The sequence below is a fragment of the Sorex araneus genome, chromosome 4, assembly GCF_027595985.1.
Source record: "Sorex araneus isolate mSorAra2 chromosome 4, mSorAra2.pri, whole genome shotgun sequence".
Lineage (NCBI taxonomy): Eukaryota > Metazoa > Chordata > Mammalia > Eulipotyphla > Soricidae > Sorex > Sorex araneus.
In genome coordinates, this window is record NC_073305.1 from 62,948,855 (window position 1) to 62,972,054 (window position 23,200).

Sequence of the window (23,200 nt, forward strand, 5' to 3'; positions counted from 1 at the left end):
CCTAAGTTTTCGACATACAAGGCAAGCCCCATGCCAAGATGCCCTGTCTATCTGTCTGTCTGTCTGTCTGTCTGTCTGTCTCTCTCTCTCTCTCTCTCTCTGGCTCTCAGATGCATACTCTGTGGACAGATTTTTCTTTCATATCAACATCTCTCTATTGCAACACATTTAAATCAGTGAAACAAATTTCAATTTCTCTGAAAGAAATAAAAACAAGCCTTGGGAGCACATAACTAGTAAGAGTCACAGTCATGCAAGGTCAAAACACTAATTGAGCTTTTAAGATTAGAAACCAAAATCTAGATGTCTAAGATTTTTATTGCATGCATGTGCACGTGTGTGTGTACGCACGCATGCGCACATGCACACACACACACACACACACACACACACACACACACACACTCCAACACCAAAGGAAGTTCTTTTCTGACAACTTGATCTTGAGTTGTGAATACTAACCCAAGTCCCACAGACTTCAACAGGCTGATCGTTACAGGAGGAAATGAACATGCTCTCCCTATCAGATGAAAATTCTAACACTTGGCCATGAATCAAGGTGGCACAATACTGACTACTTAAATCGAGCCAAAGTGACACCTTCCATGGCCATATTACGTAAGCAATCACTGCACACATCTGGTCAGAATAAAGGCCCTCTAGGACCTTCAACACAATTAATTCAATATTTTCTCTACAGTTCAAAATGCTACAACAACTGGCAGACAACCATCTTAAATCATCACGGAAAAGTCAGACATATGGCTAAGTATATTTAATATGCCTTTAAAATAAGCCACAGATATTCTAGTCAACAAGAGCTTAGGCAAAAATAATTTTTTTTTTACTTAGGAGTTATGCCTATTCCCTACCCTCAAAAGAATTCAATTCAATAGATATTCTTTAGTATCCACAGAGGGCAAGAATTGCAAAGAGACATAAAACAGGAATACTGCCTGAAGAAATACATAATCCAGTCTGGGAGGCAGACATGCAAATCTACAATCATGAAAAACAGTACTGTGATCTTAAAATTGATATGCGTGTGTCTAAAAAAGATGAGGGGGCTGGAGCTACAGTACAGTGGGTAGGGAGTATGCTTGGCCTGAGGCCAGCTCAGGTTTGACCCCCAGCACCTCATTTGGTCCCCTGAGCCTGCCAGGAGTAATCCCTGAGCACCGAGCCAGGAGTAAGACAAAGTAAAACAAAGACAAATAAAAACCAAAAAATTAACTAAAATTAAAGATGAGAAGAGAGGAGGAAAGAATGAACCAAGTTGTTGGGGGGAGATCAGGGAAAGCAGAAAGCAGCCAATAAGCAATACTACTTGGAACTATGCAGCAGCAAGTTCAGTGTTATTTAATGGACCCATCTTTCATTTCTAGGACTATCTTCAATGGGGTCACCTTCCATACTGGACTGTATTGCGGAGCAATGATACCCACATAGATACCACAATAAAAGGATACTGGAGACTCCCAGCTATGACGGCAACACATTCTTAGTGTAGGAACCTAAGAATTTTGGAACCAAGCAGATCTGAACTTGAACCTGATCTATATTCATTGCCTAGGGGTCAGGATAAATTACTTAACCCCTCCAGCCAAATTTTTCTTTATTACAGTGAGAATGAGATCCCCCACCTAGACAAAAGCTTAACCTGGTTCTCCATGACATGTCAGAAGATGAATAAATAAGTTATATTATTAGTGAAACACCCCAAATTCAGATCCTCAGTTGCAAACATGATGCTATCACTTAAAGCAGGGTTTTCTCAATTTCAGCCTTACAGACATCCGGGGCTATTAATTCTCTGCTGGGTGACTGTCCGTGCATTTTAGGATGTTTAGCATCATCCTTGGCCTCTCCTCCCTAGATGCCAAGAAGCACTGTTCCCTCCTGCTCGTGACAACTGAATATTATCTAAGATTCCCAAATGGCCAAAAGATGACATCAGCCTGGCTTCAGACCCAGTGGCTTAGCGGACTTCACGCGTAGGTTTCCTTAGCGCAAGTGAAAGTTACCATAGTTGCTATGATAGAGGCATTTTGGTAACTTCCATTTATAAGTAAAGAGAATATGAAATATTTTACATACATTTTCTTATTTAATCTTCACAACCACCCTCTGCAGAAGATATTACCATTATATTTAATTTGGAAAACTGGGGTTCTAGGAGGTTAACATGTGCCCCGGATACTCAGCTGAGATCAGCGGCAGAACTTGGACTTGATGCCAATAGACCTGATTCCAAGTCCTGATACACTAAGTGTCACTGTCTTTCCAGTACTTCTGAGAATTCAGAAGTGATGTCGGAAAGATCAGAGGAACTCAGTGTCAAGTTCTCAAGGATCATTCTTGCTGGAACTGGCCTGCCCACAGACCCTAGGAAATGGGAAGAGATTCATCCTCCTAGACTTTATCACAACCTGGCACCTCATGACAACCATTAGAACCAATTTGTCACCAGTGACAATGTGGGAGGTAGTCAGATGCCTCACATCTCCACCAACACATGGCAAGGTCTGGGGAACACTTTCTTACTTGTCTGAACTAAACCAGTCTCAACCTTTCATAAAACTGGCATCTGACTCATGTAGAAAAAATGATCGAGTTTTCTAGACTTGAAAAGCTCTTCAGGGAACTTTCTCCCACAGTCTCCAGCCCTCAAGACAACTCTTTCTTCTCTCCAGTGCTTTCAAATGGGAAACAGTCAAACAGTAACAGACACTAGCATTTATTGAACACCCTCAATATGGCAGGCACTGTCAGGAAAACTTACTTAAATCTCATTCCATTCCTCCTTCAACCCCAGGAAGTCATTACCATTTTTGCATGCCCATTTTCAGAGGTACCACTATTATCCACATGTTCAGAAGTACCAGCACAAAAAGCTAAAGCATCTCATCTTGAGTCTCCCACTGCTCGGCTGCAAAGCCTAGATTCTGATCCACACAGGCCTGAGTCCCAACCTGAGACTCTACAGCACAACAACAAATAGTTATTTGTGGGTTGTTTTAGAAGCAACACTGCAGTCCTGTTCACACTATGTACAGCAATAATTTTGAAACATGGCTTATAATCAGGACATAATTGCCTTTTAATTGCACCATCATGCCACTGCCCATAAAGAGAGCTTAAGTCTTGTCTCATAATGGGCTAAAATATTAGGCTTATTGTGGTAAACATAACCACATCTCATTAAAGGTACACACAAGTGCCTCCATCGCCAATAACGGGGGCGTTGACACCTTAGCAGAGGGAAAGTAATTCTGGTATTACTCACTCTCATGACAATGGACATGGCAACAGAAAGCCCGGACACACCAATGAGAACAACCAGAAGAACATCTCACAGTCCACTTGAAGGTGAGAGAGACTAAAAAATCCAACACTCGTTCAGCACAGAGCCACCCTAAACTACTATATTCAGACCCACTGACCACAGTCCAGCAAAATTCACTGTCTTCAAGAATATTCCCAAAACAATCAACTCAGTCATAGACTACCAATGTTAAACCCCCCTCAAGTATGTGATCCATCACAAATTGCCTATATTTTCACAGAGACTTTCAAGGATAGTAACAGTCAGAGAGAACAGAGCTCAGGGCATATTTGTTCTCATTCCAGATCTAAGAGCTGAAGTTCAGCAAATACTTGAGCAATTATGCACCAGACACTGGTACTGGTACTAGGGAGACAGAACAGGACCAACAACATCCCTCCACTCCTGGGTTTTAGACTCTTGGGCTCTAACTTACTTTGACATGATCTGTGTACTATAAAGAAACATGAACTTTTTTCTTAAAGAAAAAGGAAAGAGGGAATGACAAGTAGCAGTGCAAAGTGTTTAGTAATGTGTTCAGAGAAAACGTGACCGAGAAGGTGTCACTGGAAAGACATTTAGCTCTTTGGACTCCAGATTTGTAGATATCTACCCAGAGAATAAGTGGGCACCAGTCAGAGAGAGAGGAGGATGGTAACGGGCCAGATCCGGGGAGGGGGGGAAAGGGTGGGTCACTGAAAGACTCTGAGCTTCACTACAAAGTAGGGACTAAGAAATGATCACAGAGGATGGACCACTCCATTATTTAATTACTTGGCTCTAAAAGGTTATTATTTAATCATAAAGACAATGTTCCAATTACATTTTCTAATTTTGCTGCACTTCTTCAAGAAAGTTGTCATCCCAAACAACATGGACCCTCCACAGGATGCCACAGTATAAAGCAAAAGCTAACATGATAGGTACGTCCAGACATCTGGGGATTCAGCTATAGCAACAACATAACAAAGCCACAAAGAAACACTCCATCAATGCAGACAGCCATAGGGGAACAGCACGGCAAAGCTCCAGTGTTTGTGGGGATTTCTCAAGGTTATAGATCTCACATAGGAGCTGCCTAAAGACAGGCAGGAAGGCAATAACCTACTTTATTTAGGAGTTGACTGTCAGTCCTTAACGAATTTGACAGCCTTTATTCTCAGTGTATACAAAATCAGTATATTCTGTTACTCACATATACAAACTCAAGAAAGGGGCCACTACCACCAGAAACTGGTGTTTTATATTAAATATCCATCATTTATAAAGCAACATCCTTCATGTAAACCCCTGTGGTAAGAAGATATCAGAATGTTTTCTCTTATAAACCACTAATTCCCCTTGGTGGATATCATCAATTCTGCCATCTGAAACTAGCTGGGTAATGAATGCCAACGAATGCAGTGAGCTGACTGTATGCCCGTGCATCAGAAGGTCAAGTCATCTATTTATAAATAAAACAGCCAGTGGCAAAGGGTGGCCACTGAAAACAATGGACAACTTGGGACGAACGTCCTTGCATTACTTTTTGTAAAAGCCGTGGAATGTTCCGTAGTGCAACCTAAAAATATCTTTTAGCGAGTGGTCTTCAGGCACTAAGAACAAAAGCAGACTGAATGTTGAAAGTTTAAGTTAAAAAAAAAAAAAGACATAAACACAAAGCACAATTTAAGAGCAAGAGAGGACAAAAATCAGACTGTTTTTTGTCGCAAAGATCTGATTCGCTGTTGGCTGGAAAAACTGTACACAGGGACATTGCTGCAAGAAAACAGAGGTAAAGTGTCATTCTTACAGATGTAACACAGAGCAGGTCCCACATCAATGGCAAACAGAAAGCCCCTCATCAATCCTGCCTTTGGACAAATGAAATTTCATCTCTTAAACTCCAGGTAGGAAACCTGAGTATAATTCATTAGTCTTTGAACAAATGAAATGTCACCTCTTAAACTCCATGAGAGTCAACAAGTAGGAAAACTTAAGTATGATTCATTCATCCTTGCCAATCATTTCTTTCTACCTGGCCATAAATTCTTACAATCATCTGCCTGGATGATCTGTAATGAGAAAATGAACATATCAGGGTCCCAGATGAGAGAAAGATGAAAGGAGAAAGAGAGGGTAATGAGGTGAGCACCTCTGCACTGATCATTGTTCAAGGGACAACAGAAAACTCTTTCAACCTCCCTCCCTTTGGACTCAAGACTTGTAGATATCTACCCAGAGAATAAGCAGGTGCCAGTCAGATGAGGGGGGGGGGGCGGATCTGAGCACCTATGGTTTTCCAGTGAAAGAAGACCAAAGAAAATGAACGTGGTTTTCACATTCCAGGGGACAGAACAATAATGTATAAGATTTTGTGGATTTGGGAGGAGGTGGTGATGACTGGCAATACAAATGAAGAGAGAACATGTGATTCTGGGAAGCTGGGGCAAGCTCATACTTGGTGGGGAGAACCAATGATAGGCATCTCTTCCCAACTCCAGTCACGCTACAAATTAGGATTTCCCTTCTACCAGAGCTGGTTGTTAAATATTTTAGCAGCTACCTTGGGATAGAGTGATAGCACACCGGGCAGGGCATTTGCCTTGTACACGGCCAACCCGGGTTCAATTCCTCCATCCCTCTCGACAAGTCCGGCAAGCTACCAAGAGTATCTCGCCTACATGGCAGAGCCTGGGAAGCTACTCATCGCATATTTGATATGCCAAAAACAGTAACAAGTCTCACAATGGAGACATGACTGGTGCCCGCTCGAGCAAATCGATGAGCAATGGGATGACAGTGACAGTTACAGTAACCACTGGGTAAGGGGATGGGTCCTCTGCAGGCAATCCAGAGAGGCCCCAACCTTGTAGCCAGCCAGGGGAATCCTAAAGCAGGAATTCACAGAAAGGGAACAAAGATAAGGTTCAGTGTTTTAGAATAAGAACAGTATCATTTAGTAAAAAAAAAAAAAAAATCAGATAACTATATCCCATTGGATATGGTCCTAATTCGCTCATTAGAGTAAAAGGAAAGATCTGGTGAGGATGTTGTGGCTTTTAAATTCTTATTTATTGTTTCATTCTGTCTAAAAAAAAAAAAAAAGTGGAGGAACCGGTTAGGTCCCTGGGTAATTTGCAAAACCACAGAACTCACCTACAAAAATGTGCAAGCATGACCTATAATATACCCATTTGGGAAACTACAATCACACCATTTAAAACCCTCTGGAGTCTGGGTTATTCATAGAACCCCAGGAAAACAGACCTGAAGGGACACCCCCCTTTACTTATTTCAGGCATGAAGAAACTTAGACCCAAAGGAGTGACTTGCTGGAGACGGCAAGAGATGATCACACGAGTCCCCGGAGCTTGTTTTGTAACCAAGTGCAATCTGTCACTGGATGTCACAGTATCCGTGTCACTGTATAGCCTAGGGCAGTGGTTCAAAACTTGAACAGGCACAGCGATCACCCGAAGGCTTACTGAAACACCCCCACAGCTCCACTCTCTCCGCAGTGCACGCCCATCCCCACCTAGGCCATCTCCACCTAGTTTGGGCATGCGCGGGCCAAGGATGAGCCCCTGGCATTTGCATATCTAACCAGTTTCCAGATGAAGCTGCCACTGGTCGGAGAACCCCCACTTTATGACGCACTGATCCAAAAATTAGGAGCATGAGTTTTGGGCTCCAACATAGATGAATTCCAGCTCTACTTGAACCACTCATACGGCCATCAAAAAAGCCAACGAAGTTTCTAACAGGCCAGTCCTGCACACTGTGGCACAAAATGACCATAAAGCACCCTTAGCGAACGGATCATTCTAAGGCAGATGCTCAATCAAAAACAGAATGATCGGGGGCGGGGTGGAGCTATACTGGGATTCTTGGTGGTGGAATATGAGCACTGGTGAAGGGATGGGTATTCGAGCATTGTATAACTGAGATTTAAACCTGAAAACTTTGTAACTTTGTAACTTTCCACAATAAAAAATTAAAAAAAAAAAACAGAATGATCCCCCAAGCCACTGTTTCCTTCATTCCCTTTTCCTTTTCCCACAAATGTTAAAAGTAGCTAGATTATAAATATATACAAGATTAAAGATTGGTGGAGCTGGAGAGATCATACAGGAAGTAGGGTGCATGCTTTGCGCACAGCTGACCCAGTTCGATCCCCAGTATCCCATATGGTCTCCCGTGCACTGTCAGGATAATTCTGAGTGCACAGCCAGGAGTAATCTCTGAACATTGCCAGGTGTGGTCCTCTCACCTTCCCCCTGCCTCCACTCCCCAAAAAAGATTAAAGATTGCCAAGGATATGGAACTACTGGAACATTTTTAACAGCGTTATTCATAACAGCCAAAAATGAGTCAATCAATGAGCTAAATGAGATAAAACTGATAGAAATATACAGTGGAATACTACTCAACAATAAAAAAAAAAACAATCATCTACACAATGACATGAAATCTCCAAAATATATTGTGGAGTGAAAAAAGAGCACATCTTGCATTACTTTTTTTACATAAAGTTTAAGAATAGATATAAAACTAATCCACTGTAAGAAATAAATCAACCTCTGGGGAAGGGAGGGGAGCTGACTGTAAAGTATCATGAGAGAAGAAATCTCCAGGGTGAAAGAAATGTTCTACATTTTGATCTGGGTTAAGCTTTTTTTTCATTTTGCACCAACCCAAACAGAGCCCCAACAGCCAAAACCCTCCAGAACTCAATCTCCACCATGCAGATCTCCACAAGCTCAGGATGGGCCCCTCCTGCATATGAATGAATCTGCTGAAAAGCTCGGGTATGCAGGTTTTGTGACCAAATTCTCAAGGCTTGCACGGATTTGGGACTGGGTGACTTTCCCCCATCTCCCTGTTCTACCAGGAGCCTGGCAGTCATGCCCACAAACTGCCTCTGGCGGCATACAAGCTCATTAATAGCCATGATTCAGACTCACAAACAAATCTCAGAAGAGAGCAACAAGACACAGAGAAGTCTCCAGGCCCCAAAGTCACTATCCAGTTAAAAATATAACTCCAGCTGCATCACCCTATTTAAAATTTTAGAATTCCAAGAGCAATATCTCATACTCTGCACCACGAATGTACCAGGAGCAGCACAGCACATTGGGTGGAGTGTAACATAGAAGGTGGCAACCAATCTCAATCAAAGTCCAAGGTGAGAAATAGTCTTCAAATACTTTCCTCTAAGCAAACCTTTCTGGATCATTTTTTAGCTGATTATTCATAACAAGCAATACAAAATAAATTATTTAGGATCTCTGCCTTTGGGGCAGGCTTGGGTGGTGGGTGGGAAATTTTGAAATAATGGCGGTGAGAAGGTATAATGGAGGTGGAATTGGTATTGAAATAATGATTATAATAAGTTATTGTTAACAACTTTATAAAAATAATTTATGAATATAATAAGTTATTGTTAACAACTTTATAATAATAATTTTTTAAAAAAATGTTTTTAAAAAGAACAGATTCAGGAATGAAGAAAAGAGATGTTGGGGGGTCTATTCTTAATTCTGTGCTCAGGGATCCCCTGACAGGGCTTTGGAGGACCACATGTGGTGCCAGGGATTGAACCTGGGTGAGCTGTGTGCAAGGCAAGCTCCTTATCCACTGTATTCTGTCTGATCTGATCTGGATTACAATGATTACAATGTACATGAGCATATATATTTGTCAAAATTCGTCAGATTATTTTACTATAGGGAAATTTAAGCTGGTAAGTTATACAAGCATGTTTTGCTATATATTAAATAACACTGTATATAGTGCATACAATAATTTTATTGGGCAGTTTCTGATTGCCTTCATCTCAAATGAACTAACTCCAACCTGGTAAATTCGTGTGGCTTGATTTCTTCACAATTCACTCCTGCTTCATATAATACCATTTGCTACAGACTATTTTGGTCTATGCATCTTTCCAGAGAACTGCCATGAAATAGAAACAGCAGAATTTTCTCCCGCAAGAAGACCATGACATTTCCATACAGACGGCACACAGAGTGACCCGTGTCCCTGGGAGTGGCCAGCCGGGGAGCAGACAAGACAAAAGTCACGTTTTCCTTTCCCAAGTATAAGCCTACCTGATATGACTGAAATACAGATAATGAATACACTGTCAGAACACATCTGTCAGACGCTGAAATTACATTCTCCATGCAATATCTACAGGAGACTGGGGGAAGCTTTCGAGGGGCATCTTTACTGGAATAAAGAGGCTAGAAGAGCGAAGTGGGTTCATGGGAGAGCAGCTTGCTTCTGGGGGGGGGAAGGGAGACTTCCAAGACATTTGAGTATCCCCATTCATGTCTTTATCCGAGCTCATAAAACAGGCAGATTTGTTTACATGCACCTGCACAGCCACTCCTGTGCACATACAGAGCATTTCTGGGTGAAGAGATACCAGTTTCCTTCCAACCCAGAGGGTCTCACTGCAAACCCATTTCACTTGACCAATCCATCCTGTTCTCAGAGTCGGAAACCACGTCCTGGGAAACTACTCCATCCACTGAGAGCTGCTGGAGGAGATGCTTCCGCCACATGCAGTGTCCTGCCCAGCGAAGACGAGCCCCATACACACAGGACTCATTCGATGCCTTAGAGCTGAAGATGGGTAAACGTTTCTACCTGCACTTCTGCCAGACCAGAACTGAGACTGCTCCCGTCAAATGGCTTTTTCACTTTTTTTTTTTTTGCTTTTGCCCCCCCCCCCCCCCCGCCCAGTACTTCTCAGGGCTTACTCCAAACTCTATACACACAGAAATCACTTCTGGTGGCATTTGGGGGACCATACAGAGTGCGAGGGATCAGACTAGGGTCCAGCTGTACAAAAGGCAAATGCCCAAACTGCTGTACTGTCTTTCCACTCCCCCAACCCCAACCCCAATCAAATGTCTTAACATTTCCCTACATCTCTATCTGATCTAATAACAGATGAACTAGCATTCAAAGTTTTACTTTCTTCTCTCCTAGGGGTGGGAAAGGGGATGCCCCTCCTGACTGTGTGCTCAGGAGTCAGTCCTGGCAGTGCTAGAGAGAGCACATGAGGGTGCTGAACCTGGGCCGGCCACGTGCAAGCCAAGGTCCCTTCCTACCTGCTCTACTACGGCTCTGGCATTAAATTTATAAACCACGTTGTTAACACTGAAAGCTCAGCAGACTTAAAATTAAATAACTGCTCAAATTCTTGTTAATACAATATTGACAGCCCATCTTTACGGAACACCTACTGTGTGCCAGATCCCGTTCTGTATATTTTCCACCTATTAGCATACGTAATATCCTCAAGAAAGCCAGTTTAGGAGGAAGAGAGACAGCTCAGTGGTTGGAGGGCATGTTTTGCTTGTGGAAGGCCTGGATCAATTCCAGAACTGATGCCCCCCCCCACCCACTCAGGCACTGCTGGGGATCAAACCCTGAGCACTATGCCAGGAGCAGCATCCAAGAACCATTGGGTGTAGCCCCAAAACAAACCCAAAAGAGCAAGTTTACAGATGAGGTCACATTCTCAGGTGAGGCAAACTGCTGGACCTCAAGCAATGCCTGGGAAGATGTGCAATGAAGAAGTGAAAGAAGAGGCAGCCGGCCTTAAAAAGTTTACTATCCTGTAAGAGTAGCACTGTAGCACCATCATCCCGTTGTTCATTGATTTGCTCAGGCAGGCACCAGTAACGTCTTGTTACTGTTCTTGGCATATCGAATATGCCACCAGGAGCTTGCCAGGTTCTGCGGTGCGGGATGCTCTCTGAGAGGGGCAAAGGAATCGAACCTGGGTCAGCCTCGTGCAAAGCAAACACCCTACCCACTGAGAGGTGGTAATTCACAGTTCTGAGCAAGGGTGGTGAGGGGGAGGGAAACAAAGTACACATTTAGTGGGGCCCAAAGGAGGAAGGACTTGATCTTCCAGGGAAGATGCTAGAGGGCTTTTTGGAAGAGGAGTCTAAGTGGAGGATACAGTCAGGAATGGAAGCAGCATTCAGAACTGTCAACCCCTCTGCTCCTAAAGCATCCAAAAGGGACTTCTAACAACCCCACCCCCCACCCCTCCTTCCTCCTTTTCATCTGGAATAGGCATGTTTTAAGAGAGGACCAACTCGACTCCGCCGGGCTCAGTCCTCCTTGCCTTCGACACATTCCTCCAGCTGCTGCTCACCCTTCCAAGCCAGCCGGCACATCTGGTAACTTTTCACCACGCTCAACTTTGCCACCTCCTTTAAAGCTTGGGGGTGGGGGTGGCAGAGAAATCGGCCTCATGGCTTTATTCCTACAAGGGATTCCTTTCAGAAAATCTAGTCTCTTTGGACCATCACAGGCCAGTCTCTTGTAGCACCAAACGGAGATGTAAAGAAAGCCCCAGCTCTCCCCACCCCATCCCACCAGCTCAGAAACAGCTCTTTCAGGAAGAGGTCACGTCCTCACGCACCGCGCCCCCTTCCCTCATAGGCATAAGAGGAAAGAATTTGCTTCCACTTCTTAGTCCCTAGGGTCATTTCCCAACACCTCTCTTTCCTGGGTGCTGAAGTCTCTGCAGGCAAGACTCAAACTCTCACTTCTGATATCTGTGTGACCTTGGGCAAGTAACTTACTGTCTGTTTCAATTTCCTTATCTGTTCGCTGGGGTTTATTACAAGTCAAATTATGACTTGGAAGGAGATAGTGCAAATAAAACAGTATCATTACCAGTGACTGCAGGGGGGTGGGGAGCGCGTGGCGGGGTGGTGGTGGGGGGGGGGTTGGGTAAACTTGGGCTACCTGCGCGCTAGAAATGACCCTTCTACCTCCCCCAGCGCCCGGAGCTGGGGCATCCAGGGAGACATGCGTCATCCAGCTGTGCAGAGAACGCAGGATCCTCAGGCGGCAGGCTAAGGCACGGCCACGCGCTCATCCCCCGGCCCACCTGGAGGGGTGCGGGCTGACGCCGGTATTTGGATGGAGGGATGCCAAGAACGCTCCTCGCCCAAACCCACTCTCCAGATCCAGAAACAAAGCAAGTTGGCTAACGAAGGCGGCAGCTGCCGGCGTCCCCCCCACGGAGCCAAGGAGAGAGCGAACGTTCACCTGGCCCCCTGCCTCAGTTCCCCAACTCTCCTCCTTCCAAAGCTGCGTGCGCGGCACCCGGCGGCTGCGAGAACAGGTTGGCACATCAGGCATGGAAAACGTCTCCCGCTGGCACACGCAACCCCCTCGGCCCCCGGCAGGTGGGCAAACGCCTCCCCACCTCACAACAACTTTGCGTACCGCACCACCACCGGGCACTCGGCCTCAACTTCCCCTCTGAGCTGCACTCAGCCGAGGAAAGCGGGAAAACGGGCGGGAAACGGAGGAGCTGGGGTCTCTGCACGCCGCTGCCCCTTTCTGGGGGCGCCTCCCGGGGGCGCGTCCCGTTTTACCTTGTCTGACGGCTTTGAAGGTGACGGCCTCCTTGCAGCTGTCGATGACTCCCAGCACGTCATAGCGAGGCAAGCCCGACACCCGAATGCCCTGCACCTCCAGAAGTAGCTCTCCTTCGCCCAGCTTTGGGCCCTCGTTGCCTCCAGGAAGCTCCGCCGCCTCGGCCGCCGCCGCCGCCACCGCTCCGACATATGGAAACTCCCCATTCTCCGCGCCCCCCAGCACGGTCACCCCCAACTCGCCCAGGGGTCCTCTCTTCACCGTGCATTCGTGAACCTTGCTAGTCCAGTGGTTCTTCTTCTGGATCACTTTCGACATGATGAGTTACACCCCTCCTCCCCCCCGCCCCGCAAAAGAAAGAATAATCAAATGAAAGACAGGTGCCCCCCCAGGCAAAAAAAAAAGAACCCCAAGCATCCGCTGGTTCACGGGAGAGACATCTCTCCCCCCCGCCACCACCCCAAATAATGCAACGGGAGAAAGAAACTTGGCAGCCTCGCTCTCCTGCACACACTCGCGCACTCAAGCCATCATAAAACAAACTTTCTGGGCTTCCCCGCGAGCCCTGCACAGGCGCCAGCGAGCTTTGTTTGCATTCCGGTGCCTCTCGGTCCACGTTACGGCGCCCGATCGTGCTCTCCGGGACCAGAGTCCACTCTGCGCCGCTTGCGTTATTTATTTCTTTTTTCCCCCCTTCCTTTCTTGCCTCTGAGAAATGCGGCGTCTCCTCTTTTGCCTGCCGTCTGTCTCGCCTTGCCTCGCTGGCGGGCTGTTCCAGAGGGCGAGGGAAACCCTTCCAGCCAGTTGCTGGGAGCCCTGGAGACGCGGTTGCCGAGCGGGCTCGGCGGCGGGGGCAGGACAGGAGGGAAGTGCCCGCGGCCCCTTTAAGCAGATACAAAGGCTCGGCTTGTTTTGTTACAGTTCATTCTATTCCGCGCCGCGGAGCTCAGCGGCCGGCCGGAGCGGACGCGCGCGCATGCGCCCCGCGGCCTCCCGCCGGCCGGCCCGCCCCACCCCTCCTTCCCGAAGGGAGAGATTCCAGTGTGCTTCCCGTTGGGTCCTAAAACCGACCCCGGCGGAGCGGGCAACTTCGCCCTCTCGGAACACCCCTCGGATCCCTCCCTTTCTTTCATTGTCCGCGACCGGCCAAACCCCTTTGCAAAGAGGGGGGCGGGGGGCTCGCACGTGCTGTATACACTTTTCAATGGCTGGCAAGTTTTGAAATGTGAAAGGCTTTAATTATTTTTTTAAAAAAAAAACATTTCAAACAGGTGGGGGTTGGGGAGCTCACTCACCCCGGCGCTCACACTCACGCACTCACGCACGCACTCACGCTCTAAGCCTTCGAACCGCCCTCGGCCAGTGGCTGGCCAGGCTGTCGGTCAGCTCGGCCGTCTGGTCCGCCGCTTCCCGCTCCCCGCTGCATTCCCTTCGGTGACCCGCAGACGCGCGCCGGCTCCCCGCGGGGGGCTCGGGCCTGCAGCGGGGTCAGCCAGGGGCAGGGACCCTTGGGGGGAATAATGGTCGCTGGACGTTCCCCTACCTCACTCCCACCCCCAGCCCCCGAACGGGCATCACACGCGCTTGCACACGTACACACGCCCGCTTGCACACACACACGCACGCACCCGCCCCTTTTAACTTTGGAGCCAACTTTTAGGACACCGGGGAAACTCGAGGCGACGGTGAGCCCAGCAGGAGGCTTTAGGGGGCTTCAGGGCTGGAACGCAGAAGAACCGAGCTTTTTAAAATTATTATTATTATTTATTAAATGCCCCGGCAGCCGAATTTGGGAGGCAGCCGTGTGCCCCGGCCGCGGAGCCCAGGGCGGAGCCGGGAAGCCTTCGGACCCGCCCTCGGGCCAGCAGATAAGGATCGCCCGGAGACCGGGATCCGCACCCGCGCAGGGTCGCCAGAGGGGCGTGAGCGCAGCTGCACCGCTCGGAATCCGCCGCCCAGGGGTCGCCGCCGCCTCGGGCACCGCCCCGGGGCGGGGACGGCGCGAGCCTAGGGCCCCGGGAAGTTGCGGAATGTGCTAGGCTGCTGCGGACCTAACCGGGCAGCCCCGAATCTACCCACGCCAAAGACTCCCCACGTCACACGGGCCTGGGAGTCACCCAACTAAGTTCTCTCTCCTCGGTAATTTGTAACTCGGTGGTTCGTTTTTGGTTGAGAGCCCAAGTGATCAAGAAGATCAATGAAAGGTGCTCAAGGGAGCAGACCGAAGGCACAGGGGGGTTGGAGCTGAGAGTCGGGCTTCGGGGCTTAGTTTCCTCCCAGTGGCTCTGAGCAAACCCCGTGACGTTTCTCCCACTGTTCAAAGGGAATGATGACACTTCAGAAGTTTCTCGGGTCGTTGAGGGGGAAACATTTGTCAAGTGCCCAGGTTGTTGAAGAGAGAATACTGGAGAAGTGACGTGATAAAAATGTGGTGGGAAGTCGGCGAGGGTGGGGGACTAGGGAGGGGGTGGCGGATGGGGGGGGGATGGTTAAGGATAGAGCAGATGCTTTGCATGCCTGAGACCCTTGGTTCAAATCCCCCCCCCCCCCACCACCACCACCAAAGTTAGATGATGATTTTTAACTCACCCCTCCTTCCTGTGCTTCAGATATTTTTGGCTTACATTTAAGTATTAATGAGTTGTTAAAATAAGGGGAAAATGTGGATACTTCTCTCATGGGAGATCCAGAACTGAAAATCCCTATGTCATTGGTCAGAAGGAAATGACCAATTTTTCATGGCTCTTTCTGGTGAAGGAAAGTTCCATCGCTTGTGTCTTTTCTCAGGAGCACTAAGTTTGCTTCAAGCTTGGTTGGGTTGAAAAGAGTGGGATCCAAAAGTAGAGAGAGAGTATGGGGGAAATTGTCAAGGTGGGGGGAGAGGAGGAGTTGGGAAGGGGGGTAATACTGGGGCCATTGGTGGTGGAGAATGTGCACTGATGGAGGGGTGGGTGCTTGATCATTGTATGACTGAAACTCAAACATGAAAGCTTTGTAATTGTATCTCAAGATGATTCAGTAAAAGAAAGTAGGGAGAAATGAGTGGGATCTTCAAAATACACATTTTCAGCTTTTTTTTTTTTTTCTTTTTGGGTCACATCCAGCGATGCTCAGGGGTTACTCCTGGCTTTGCACTCAGGAATTGCTCCTGGCAGTGCTTGGGGGACCATATGGGATGCCGGGGATCGAACCCGGGTCAGCCGCATGCGAGGCAAACACCCTACCCGCCGTGTTATAGCTCCGGCCCCCACATTTCCAGCTTTTACATGCACCCACACAGACACAATTCCAGGGTTGGACTTTTGGGGTGCTGGAACCTGAACCCGCCTCCACACTACCCCACACTCAACTGCACTTTGTTTGAGGGCCACACCCTGTGGTGCTGGAGTGTGCGATGGAAGTGGAGGGAGTCACTTCCTGCAGTGTTCCAGGTGGGGTTCCCACATGCACCCCAGCCATTTGTATGTACCATTTCCCTATCCTCTCATCTAAATTTTTAAGGTTCTCTAAAGTTCTGGTACACAACTTACAGGATCACAGGTTTGATCCATATCTTTTCTTTCTGTTTTGCTTTTGTTATTGTTATTTGGCAGCTTAACTAGCATGTTTCTTGAGCAATTGTTTTACACCACAATCTTTTTGAAGAATAAATCCATGGCCCCATCAAATGTAAAATTCAAGAGGGTATGGATTTTATTCCTTTGTGTTGTGTGTTTGGGGGGAAGGACAGGGTCAAGCCTCAGTGTCCTACCACTAAGCTACATCACAGGCCAGCAAAGGACTCTGGAAGAATGATTTATTTATGAGTATATTTCCAGTTCCCAGAAAGATGATTGGTAGCCTGTAACACTCAAATTTTTCATTGAATGAATCCTGTTGCCCAAAATGTGTGTTTTCACAGAAAAATAGAGTTATAACCTGCCCCTTATTAATCACTAATAAACTTGACCTTTTGTGTTGACTCACTTCCAGCTCCATACCGTATGATTCTGATTTGGGGCCCACCTACCTAGATTCTGTGGTTCCTTTCCTCCCCATTCCACTCTCATTCCCAACTGCTTGAGTGAGTCCATGGATGGGTGAGACAACCATTTTGCAATTCCTGCTTGTTCCCTCTCCAGGACCCCAGGTGTCCCTGGAGCTAAGAAAGGGAAAGGGTTTGAAATTCAGCACACTTCAGATTTTGAGAAAAGGGGTCCCTATTGCTGGAGAGATAGTACAGTCAGTAGGGTGCTTGCCTTGCATGCAGCCAAGCCAGGTTCAATCCCGGCACCCTAGATGAACCCCTAAGCCTCGCCAGTAGTAAGCCCCGAGTATTGCCAGATGTGGTCCAAAAATCAAAAAAGAAAAGAAAGGAAGGGGGTCCCTGAAGCTACAGAGGTATAAAGAAACACAATATCCAGGCACATTAAAAAAAATAAAAAGTGAGGATACAAAGCAACTGAAACCTCCAATTTCCAGGCACTGTGAAGGATGTTCCCCAACTGTCTTCCTCACCACCACCACCACCACTTTCTGACTATTCTGTTGAACCATCTGGTCCAGTTCCTGAATCCCAGACCAGAAGCAACTTTAGGGTAAAAATGAAACATCTATCTCATTCAACTTTTGAATCCTCAGTACCTAAAATCATCCTTTATATGGGGTGTGCACTGTACACATTTGTAGAAGGATTCCAAATATGCATAGACGAAAATTTATTAACTTGGTGGCTAGAACCAAGAAATTTGAAGACTGGTTACTTCAAAGCGTTTGTAATTATTTTATTTGGAATCAGGTTGTATAGATGTCAAGTGGGATGGAATCCTAGTGTTCTAAACTTGTATTGCTTATGCTATCAGTTTGGTAATCCATTCTGTTGGTAAAAATAATGCAATGAAATGCCTAACTTTGGTTTGCTTTGGTTTGGGTTTTGAGTGATCAGGAGACCATGTGTTGCCAAGGATTAAACCTTGGGCTCCCACATGTAAAACATGTGCTTCTGACTTGTCATCCAAGCCCTGAAATACCTAACTTTGTATTTTTTTTGTGTGTGGGGGGGGATGCTGGGTTGGTTTTTGGGCCACACTCAGTGGTGCTCAAAGCTTATTTCAGGTTCTGTATTCAGGGATCACTCCTGGTGGGCCTCCAGGGCTAGGGATGTGGGGTGCTAGGGATCAAACCCAGGTCAGCCATGTGCATGGCAATCACTCGCCTGCTGTACTATCGCTCCAGCCCTGAAATATGTAACTCTTCAGATGCCATGGTATGTGTGCCAGAATATTTATGTGCCTTGTTTTATTTAATCATCACAATACTCTTAGGAGGTAGGAATTACCTTGAAATAAAATAAATGACCTAGCTTTTATGACTGAGGGAAATGAAGCTAGAAAAGTAAAGAGACTTGTCCGTGAGCTTTGAAATGATGAAGCTATGTTATAAACCCAGAGACATGAGATGACCAATAAAACCCAGTTTAGAGTCAGTGCTCTGGAGTATAGGATGTGGCCATCTACCATTTAGCTTCTTTGGGGAACAGCGTTTTCTTCATTTATATTCTTCCTGGCTTCCTTCCTTCCTTCCTACCTTCCTTCCGTCCTTCCTTCCTTCCTTCCTTCCTTCCTTCCTTCCTTCCTTCCTTCCTTCCTTCCTTCCTTCCTTCCTACCTTCCTTCCTTCCTTCCTCCTTCCTTCCTTCCTTCCTTCCTTCCTTCCTTCCTTCCTTCCTTCCTTCCTTCCTTCCTTCCTTCCTTCCTTCTTTCCTTCCTTCCTTCCTTCATTCCTTCCTCTTTCTTTCCTCCCTCCCTCCCTCTCTCCCTCCCATTCCCTGTCTTTTTTTCCCTCTTTTCTGTTTCATGTGTGTGTTTGATTGTCACACAGTGCATGCATAATCTTTAAAAAAAAAATCACTGCCCCTCTCTGTACCTTCTCTTTAATCTGAAGGAATACAATGTTCCACTCAAACATCCAATCTCCTGCTTCCCATCTGTGGACTCTGAAAATCAAATCATTTACTGAAAAGTAAAGAGGACTAATTTGCAAACATTCCTGAAGTGTTTGGAGCTCTCAACTGTGGTATAGGTGACATGCCAAATGTCCTTATACGGTTATTGCATAATCATTTAACAATGAACTTCTAATAAACACAGTAGATTTATTGAAAAGCAAACTCTAGCACTGCTTGGCACAAACTGGATCTTATTTTCATATAGACAGTTCCACAAAGGGAAGGGAGGAAAAACAGAAATACAATACGTGTCCTTTCTATTTGTCAAAATACTTAAGTTCCCAAAGTCACTCAGTGTGATTGAAGAAATTTACCATTGCAATCTAAGATGGTGTTTTACCTCATTTCTCTAAGAATAAATTGGTTACTCAAAAAAATAGGCTATATCAATGGTGGTCCTCTTTCTTCCTTTCTTTTTCTTTCTCTCTCTTTTTTCTCTCTTTCTTTCTTTCTCTTTTTTCCTTTCTCTTTCTTTCTTTCTCTTTTTTCCTTTCTCTTTCTTTCTTTCTTTCTTTCTTTCTTCTTCCTTCCTTCCTTCCTTTCTCTCTTTCTTTCTTTCTTTCTTTCTTTCTTTCTTTCTTTCTTTCTTTCTTTCTTTCTTTCTTTCTTTCTTTCTTTCTTTCTTTCTTCTCTCTCTCCCTCCCTTCCTTCCTTCCTTCCTTCCTTCCTTCCTTCCTTCCTTCCTTCCTTCCTTCCTTCCTTCCTTCCTTTTCCTTCCTTCCTTCCTTCCTTCCTTCCTTCCTTCCTTCCTTCCTTCCTTCCTTCCTTCCTTCTCCTTCCTTCCTTCCTTTCTTTCTTTCTTTCTTTCTTTCTTTCTTTCTTTCTTTCTTTCTTTCTTTCTTTCTTTCTTTCTTTCTTCTTTCTCTCTTTCTCTCCCTTCCTTCCTTCCTTCCTTCCTTCCTTCCTTCCTTCCTTCCTTCCTTCTTCCTTCCTTCCTTTCTTTCTTTCTTTCTTTCTTTCTTTCTTTCTTTCTTTCTTTCTTTCTTTCTTTCTTTCTTTCTTTTCATTTATCCATTTTTCAGAGCTGGGGAGAAAACCCCCATCCAGACAAGCCTTCTACCACTGAGCTACATCTCAGGACTAAACTGATTAGCTTTTAGTTTCTAAAGCATGCAGTCAAGAGGCACAGCACAGTAGAGATGTCAATGTAAACGCTTTGAATTTAGCCAGGTGCCTGACTCCAAGCAGTGATTTGGGACAGAAGACCACCAAGAGAGGTCAAAGCCATTACTTCAGCCTCATCAGCTACTGGAGGCACTTACATGATTCACCAGATAACTTGTATTTTTTCTCACAGAGAGGCAGAAATATGGTTCTCTCTGCCCCTAATATTCCTTCTTTAGTACTTTCAGCTAGGCAAGAACAAATAAATTGTTCATTGCTCTGAACTTTCAAGATGTCACATCTAAATTATTAATATATCTCAGAAGGAACTCTAGAAAAAGAGCTTAATTCTCACCCATGTTCTGGTTCACTTTCGTGATGGAAATAATTAATTGGTAACTGGAAGATTTGAAATTTGCTGTTGGATCTGAAGAATCAAGAGCTATATTCGAATTTATTATGAGAAACTACTTTAAAATTTCTCAAATGATTCAGTTGTCTAAAGCACTAAGTAACCCGTTAGCATATTATCCTGCATAATTCCACGAGAGAGCAAACCTGATAATATTGCTAATTTCCTTGAGAATAGGAAATCTGAATTTTCTTGGTAACAGACACTTGCATCTCTTTTATTACATCTTTCACCGACTACAAAAATAAAAGTTATTTGAACAAGTCAGATGTGTAAATAAGATAGAAATGTAATATTGAAGCTGTTTGCTCTCTGATATCTTCTTTCTAAATTATATATATGTATAGTTAACAATTGGCTGCATCAAAATGGAACTAAATGAGAAAGGAGGAAAATACACATTAATATCAATTTTGCACGTTTTCAAAATTACCCTAGTAATAGAGTTTGTGCAGAAAAATCTAAGGATAAATAAAAAGGAAGCACTAAGCATAGTAATTCAAGATTCTATTAAAAAGATATAACAAAATAATACAATTTGGTGTATCACCCTCTGGACTTCAGCCCTTATGAACATATATACACACATAGACACACACGGTCTACATGATTAAATTTTCTCACTTTCCATTTGGAATTATAGTGAATTAGTGGGGTGGGAGGGAGATCCCTTTTATTATTCTTTTTTTTTTTCACTCACCAGTATACCACCAGTAACACAAACCTAATTTTCACTTTAGAATGGTTTAATAAGATTCCATTATTTGAATGTGCTTAATGATCATTTAAGATTTTGGATGACTAAAAAAATTATTTGTATTAGAACATCTCTGTTGCTAGAAGCAAAACCCCAGCTGAGCTTAAGCCATAAAAAAAAAAGAAAAGAAAAGTGTATTACTGCATATACCTGGCAGGATCAGAGGTGAAACTAATTTTCAGCATGGCTGGAAGAAGAGGTTCAAGTGATGGCCTCAGTTTTCTCTCTCCCTATCTCTTGGTTTTGCTTTCTTCTGTTGCCCTCATCTACAGGTTCACCTCCCCAGACAGCCTGGAGATATAATATAAAAAAGTTGACATCACCCAGGCTTAACAATCCCAGAAGAAAATAGATTTTCATGGACAGATGGTGGTAGGGGAAATCAGAGAAATTACAGTATGCACCAAAGCTTTTAGTTTCCACTGGGGTGGAGAGTGAAGGGGAGGTGGAGGAGGGAATAAGTTTGCCTATTTTTTGGTGACTTCGACAATAAACACAAGCAATAAACACAAACCAGGAGCCAAAGAAATAGTACAGTGAGCAGGGTACTTGCCTTGCATGCAATTGACTTAGATTCCATCCCTGGTCCCATTCCCCCAAGCACCACCAAGAGTGATTCCTGACTGCAGAGCCAGGAGTAAGCCCTGAGCATTGCCAGGTGTGGCAAAAAAGAAAATTAAAAAAAAAAATCATAGCTGCCTGATGAAGCCTGGCAGAGTATGTTTAGTCTTGGGAAACTCAGGGAAACATCACTACAGATGCTTTTTATGGCTTTACCTAGTCACCTAGAAGCCTAAGAACCCAAATGTATGTAGGTTTTACTTCAACCAAAGCTGCAGTGGTTAATCCATATTTCAGTGAATATTTTAAAGATACTCTAAAGCTGGCCATAATACAAGATGGCCACTAAGCCAAGAAGATAATCAAGTCTTAGGGCCAGAGAGATTTTCTATGGGGTGTAAGTGGCCAACCACACTTCTATCCCAGGCACTGGCAGGAGTGATCTCTGAGAACAGAGCCAAGAATAAACTCTGAGCACAACCATTTGGGACCTCATACCACTTTCCTCCCAAAACAAGTTAAAAACTCCAGTATTACACTTGTTTAGTACTATGTAATACAGATGGTTTATTAAATGACATACATTGATTTCACATGTTCTGAAGCGTGTCTTAAGTTTCAGGTAGGTAAAGTGAAAAAAAAAGAAATATTACAAGATTGTTACCCAGTAACAAGCTGGGTCCCATTCCCCTGACCCTGAAAGAGCCTCCAATGCAGCATCGTTGGGAAGAACGAGTAGAGAGAGGCTTCTAAATCTCAGGGCTAGGACGAATGGAGACGTTACTGAGACCACTCGAGAAATTCGACTATCAACAGGATCATGATGATTATAAGATAGCACATGACAGCAGATTATAATTGATTGTTTTCATTCATTTGTTAAACAAATATTGATTAAATGCTTATTTTGCTAATTTTTATAAAAATTATGGCACAGAACTAGGAGAGATAGTTTTTAAAACTAAAGGTAGCAGGAGCCAGAGTGCTAGTACAGCAGGTAGGGCACTTGCCTTGCACACAACCAATTAAGGTTTGATCCCCAGCACTGTATATGGTCCCCTGAACACACTAGCAATAATCCCTGAGCACAGAGCTGGGGGTAAACCCTGAAACAGACAAACAAAAAAATTAAAGATAGCTTCGTCAGGAGAATTAATTATTTTTTTCCAGGTTTTTTGGGGTGCCACACCCGACAATGCTTAAGGGTTACTCCTAGCTCTGCACTCAGGATTCACTCCTAGTGATCCTTGGGGGATCATATGGGATGCCAGAGATCAAACCTGGATGGGCTGCACGCAAAGCAAAAGTTCTATCCACTATACTATTGCTCTGGCCCCGCAAGAATTTATTTTGAAAAGTGAAAGACAAAGTCCAGCTTTACAGTTTTCCCGTCACATTACCCTACTCAAAAGGGCTTTATGGAGCCATTCATAGAGTTCTCAGGTGGTAAACCTTGCCCACAATGTGAATCTCTGATTCCATGAAAAAATATCTCTGTTCGATCACAGCTAATCCAGCAAACATTAGGCTGAGGGAAATGGAGAGTAATAAAGCAATCTGGGATCTGAACAACCTCCCTCCCTGAAGTGTGTCTTCTTTGGAAAATTGCTTTCCATAAAAATCTTGTAGACAGATGAATGAGGACCCTTTAAAAATG

At 45.0% G+C, this 23,200-nt stretch overlaps 1 protein-coding gene across 14 annotated transcripts in view; it reads right to left on the bottom strand.

Moving 5' to 3' along the window:
* MAGI1 (membrane associated guanylate kinase, WW and PDZ domain containing 1) overlaps positions 1–13,058 on the bottom strand; it is a 754,097-nt gene extending 741,039 nt beyond the window's left edge. For all 14 annotated transcript variants that reach the window (XM_055137091.1, XM_055137098.1, XM_055137099.1 and 11 more), the window contains exon 1: positions 12,724–13,058. In XM_055137091.1, coding sequence (XP_054993066.1) covers positions 12,724–13,042 — 319 coding nt within the window. In that variant the 5' untranslated portion in view covers positions 13,043–13,058. The remainder of the gene's footprint in view (positions 1–12,723) is intronic.
* Positions 13,059–23,200: the final 10,142 nt, after the last annotated feature.